Genomic DNA, 4,798 nt, shown 5'->3' on the forward strand with positions numbered 1-4,798 from the left:
CTTCCCCGGCGCTGCGCGCCTCGCCGCCCACCGCCGCCGCGCCCACCTCGAGCCCGAGCGGCCCTACCGCTGCGACTACCCCGGTGAGCGCCCACCCTCCCGCGGCAACGGCCCAGCCTCACCACCACCTCCTCCACCCCGTTAGGCCTCTCCCCAGAGCTCCTGGCAAGGGTTTAGGAGGTCCCTAATTCTGGGTCTCTGCTCCCGTCTAGGACCCCCTCCCTTTAGGCCTCCCCCAATTTAGGAGATTTCCCCCCCTTCTCTTAGGGCTCTCTTCAGAGCTGCCCGCCTGCAGCCTTCCCTCTCCCCCCCACTCTTCAGTCACTGCCCCTCTGTAACACCCCCAGTGAGGGGCCTTCCCTCCACGCTTCGGTGGCTTGCAGAGTTCCCAACAAGCTGTTACCAGGCCCCTAATTTGGGGCATTACTAGGGTTGCCAACCCTCCAAGAATGCCTTAGAGTCTAAAGGAATTAGATATAAATGTCCAGGAGACTGCTGAGAGGCATCCAGGAGAGAAGTGATAGGGCTTTCATTAAAATAAATATGAAATGTCAAATCCGATTTATACAGTAGACCAGTGGATTCTTAAAACGTAAGAGTCGTGTGCATTTGCGTTCCTGATGTAATGACTCAGTAGTATAATTGCATCATGTAAGGAAACCTCCTGGTATAGATTCAAACAGCTGGCAACCGTAGGCATTACAGGCCCCAAATTTGGGGAGAGACTTAAGGGAGGTGTTGCCTATCTGTAAGGCCCCTGTTTAGGACCCCCACCCCCCCTTAGGCTTCTCCCCTGAGCCTAAAGGGGTTATGAGGTTCCTAATTCTGGGTCTTACGGGTGGGCAGCTCTGGGGAGAGACCTAATGGAAGGGGGGGTGTTGCCCACCTGTAATGCCCCAAATAAGGAGCCATTTCCTCCCCCCACCCCGCTCTAGTTCTCTCCCCAGAGCTGCCTACCTGTAATGTCCCCAGTTTGGGAGCTGTCCCACTCCCCTCAGTCCTTGAGTTTGTCCCCAGAGCTGCCCACCTGTAATGCCTCCACTTAGGAGCCTTGAGCCTTCCCACTCCCCATTTGAGGTCTCTCCCAAGAGCTGCCCACCTGTAATGTCCTAAATTAGGACCCTGCAAAACCCTTAGGTTGCTCCCCAGAGCTGCCCACCTGTACTGCATCCCTCCTTCCTGTTTGGTGCTCCTTAAAAGAGCCTGTCAGGTTTGATGCTGTGAGGGGACTGGGGTTTGCTTGTTGCACATACACAGGGCAGGCATCATGGGCCATACTTCATTTTGTGTCTCCTCCCCCACCCCCACCAGTGCCCAGTGGATGCATCTGCCCAGTCAGTTCTGGCTTATAGGCATTGGGGCTCCTGGCACCTGAGAGATTTTTTTGCCCTCAGTGGAGCCTGTGTTACTGTCACGTGCCATGTCCAGGCTGTGTGCGCGCAGAGAGAAAACGTGCTCTGCTGCGAAGCCAGTTGGACCAGAAAGCACCTCTCTGTACCTTGGGACCCTTGACATCAGGTTTTCATCCCACTGGCAGAGAACTCTGTTCAGATTTGGTGGGATTTCAGGCTAAAATGCAGTGGTAACTGAGTTTGATGTTAATTGACTACTGCCAGGATGAGAATATCCATAAGGCTAGTGGGTATTTTCAACTGTTTCATGAACCCAGGTTGGATTTTTTTTTCTGTCAGTAGCTACTTGACTGGAATTTTATTTTTATGTGAGGTGGGTGGTGTGGTAGGACTGTGTTCCTAGAAAGCGCTGGTGAAAGGAAGAAGGCCTTACTAGTGCATGGTTCAGTTGCTATACAAGGGTGTTTCAGAAACGTCATTTTGAAATAAAACAATTTTGAGTGCAGTGATCATTCAATGGGCCACATCACATCACTGCATTGTTGTAAATTATGGGTGCATTTTACAATACCTCCATTGGTGTTTGCCACTGCTGTAGAGTTTCCCATTTGGTTGCAGATGTACAGCATGGGCAGCCATTGGGCTGTTTGTTTCTGAAACACCCTCATGAATAAAAACTTTCTTTAAAAAAAAAAAAAGCCCAGAGAGAGCCATTTTAGTTCTTAGCGTGATGTCTTCATGGTCTTTGGCTGAGGCATTCTCTGTTGTACACTTAGTAGCTGATGATGTTACAAGTTTTGCCTGCCTGTTTTTTAATACTCAGAGAAGTAGGGCTTCAAGGGACCTTACAGGATGTTTCCATTAGGAAGGGAAATCAATGATTGTCAGGTTTTTCCTCAGTGCAGTCTAGTTTATTGACAAAGTGTCAATGTCAAACTGCCTATGTTTGTGGAAATGTCTGTTTTCACAAACATAGGCAGTTGATCCCGTTAAGCCTAAAGTTATGCAAACGATCTGTTTGAGGAGGCTTCAGAAGGCAGGACCACACCATAGCTTGTCCTGGGAATCTGTGAGCTTAACTGGGAAAAGCTGAGGGTGGGAGGGTAATAACAGCAAGGAGTCAGTTGTAGAGCTGGAAAGGACCTCCAGAGGCCATCTAGTCTGACCCCTGCCTGAGGCAGGATCAGCCCGGTCCAAACCATCCCACACCATAATCTAAACTACATAAAATTACTGTCAACCTTGACACAACACAGACCTGACACCCTAACCTGCCACAGGTGAAGCAAGGGAACCAGGGCAGCCAAAATCCTGCATCTATGAAATGTTGTTAATATATGCTCAAGAGGTCCCAGGTAGAGGGACGTGACTCCTGTTACAGAGGAAGGCAACAACTTCCAAAGTCTGTACTAGTCTAACCATGGGGTAAAATTCCTTCCTGAGCCCAAATAAGGTGATAGGTCTGACCCTGAGCCGCAGGGCAAGACTCTAGCCGGGAACTTCTGGCTTAGGCCCAGCAGGAGCACCTCTATGTTCATATATAGTCCCCCTTGTGAGCATTGAACCTTAAGTTGCCCCAGTCCCACCTTCCCACTCCTAATCAAGCCATGCCGTGGATTTTTCCAGGCTGCAAAGGTGGGCCACAACACATCAAGCTATGAGAACTAGAGTGGTTTTATGTGGGTTTAAAAATATATGTATATTTGCCGTTGTTTTTGAATAAGAACAAGGCCTTCTTACCTTCACCAGCACCACAAAGAACACGGCTAAGGAAGTCATTTTACCTACACAGCCCATAAGAGAAGTATGGTAAAGAGTTTAACTTGATTGTTTTGTTTTTCATGCCAAATGAACACAGTGTTCCCTTCTTTCTTTAGGTTGCGAGAGGACTTTTATCACAGTGAGTGCATTATTTTCTCATAATCGAGCCCACTTCAGAGAGCAAGAGCAGTTCTCCTGTTCTTTCCCTGGCTGTAACAAGCAGTATGACAAAGCCTGCCGACTGAAAATCCACATGAGAAGTCACACAGGTATCCACAGTGCAGCTTTTATTGGTTGGAGAGATGTACAAAGATCCCTTCTGGTACAAATACAGTCCCAGATAGAGCTTTGGGAGAAACGGACTTTGATTTGCAACTCAAACTGAAAAATAGAGAGGGAAGGAACTTTAATTAAAGTTGACATAAGGGTTTATTTTGTGGAGGATTTCATCCTTTTTAATACATTAAGCAAATTTTAGAAACAATGTCCTTGGGAAAAAGGAAATGATGTTGAAACTGCCATAACATTTTCTGTGCTGCTTTGAATGAAACAACTTGTCAGTTGCCAATTATATAGTTTTATATTAACTCCTAACTGAATTTTTTGGCGCACAAACTACATTTTGCCCAGCTCTAGTCACAAATTTGATGTGCACATAACGCATAGCTTTTAAAAATATCAACAGAAACATGTGAAATGTCTCCAAAGAAGAGTTTGAACAGTGAGAGCATGAAACTGTCTAAACAATAATGTTATTGATGTGTAAGGAACAATGTTAACTTCAGATTTTTTAGAAGAGTCTTAGGTTTGTGCATTGTAACTTTTCCTCGATTCTCTTGCCAGTTCTTTTGGTTTCTAAGAATTGTGTTTTTCTTTTCGTTTTAAAAAATGTTTTTCATTTGCTCTTCTTACTGCGTTAAAGATATCAACCAAGTGGGGAAGAACTAAATTTCTCAGAGAGAGTCAAGTGCCAGGAAATGCACAATGTAAACTGCACAAATAGAGAAATGCACATTTTTGCTGATCTTTGTTTTAGTAATTGTTATGTAAAGTGATATCTAAGGCTTTTTTAGGTGGAAAAGTGATTTTGAAGCGGACAGGTTTTGTTGTCCAATCTGAAATGAGTGAAAGACTAATGGTATTTAAATGAAAAATGAATTGGATTGCAGGAAGAAATAGTAGAAATGTTTGCTAATATAGGGCCACATTGTGCAACCGGGTCTGTGCAGAATTCCTACCTCGAGTCTTTTAAATTTATCAGGAGAGCTTTGCAGGCCTATAGGTCTGTCTGTCCAGATCCAGTTGTAGAAAATGGCTTCTAGGTAAATAAAGTTGCTTAAAATGTAATCTATAAATTATTAGATTATTTAACTATTAAAGTAGCTTAACCTTGTTGGAACTTCTCAGTAGAAGCATTTTTTTGTATTATGTAATTAAATTTATTTTTTCTGTGTTTAAGGGGAAAGGCCTTTTATCTGTGACTTTGAGGGCTGTGGCTGGTCTTTCACCAGCATGTCCAAGCTACTAAGACATAAAAGGTAAAGTAAACTCTTCTGATTATATCTTAAAAATCCTTGCTTGCCTACCAGTTGCTTGCATCAATTAAACTGAACTGCCACCTCCCTGCTGGGCCCCCTTTGGGCCGTGGGGGAGGCTCACCTGGGCCTAGAGTGAGTGAGGATTTA

The 4,798-nt window shown here is 45.2% G+C and overlaps 1 protein-coding gene across 1 annotated transcript in view; it reads left to right on the forward strand.

The window, feature by feature from the left end:
* Positions 1-4: 4 nt before the first annotated feature.
* Positions 5-4,798, forward strand: part of ZXDC (ZXD family zinc finger C) — a gene marked incomplete at its 5' end in the record, with an annotated part of 18,593 nt that continues 13,799 nt past the window's right edge. The window contains 3 exons of the mRNA XM_019504599.1: positions 5-83; positions 3,230-3,382; positions 4,573-4,651. Coding sequence (XP_019360144.1) covers positions 5-83; positions 3,230-3,382; positions 4,573-4,651 — 311 coding nt within the window. The remainder of the gene's footprint in view (positions 84-3,229; positions 3,383-4,572; positions 4,652-4,798) is intronic.

This window comes from Gavialis gangeticus, unplaced genomic scaffold, assembly GCF_001723915.1.
Source record: "Gavialis gangeticus isolate Ggan-Ray unplaced genomic scaffold, GavGan_comp1, whole genome shotgun sequence".
NCBI lineage: Eukaryota > Metazoa > Chordata > Crocodylia > Gavialidae > Gavialis > Gavialis gangeticus.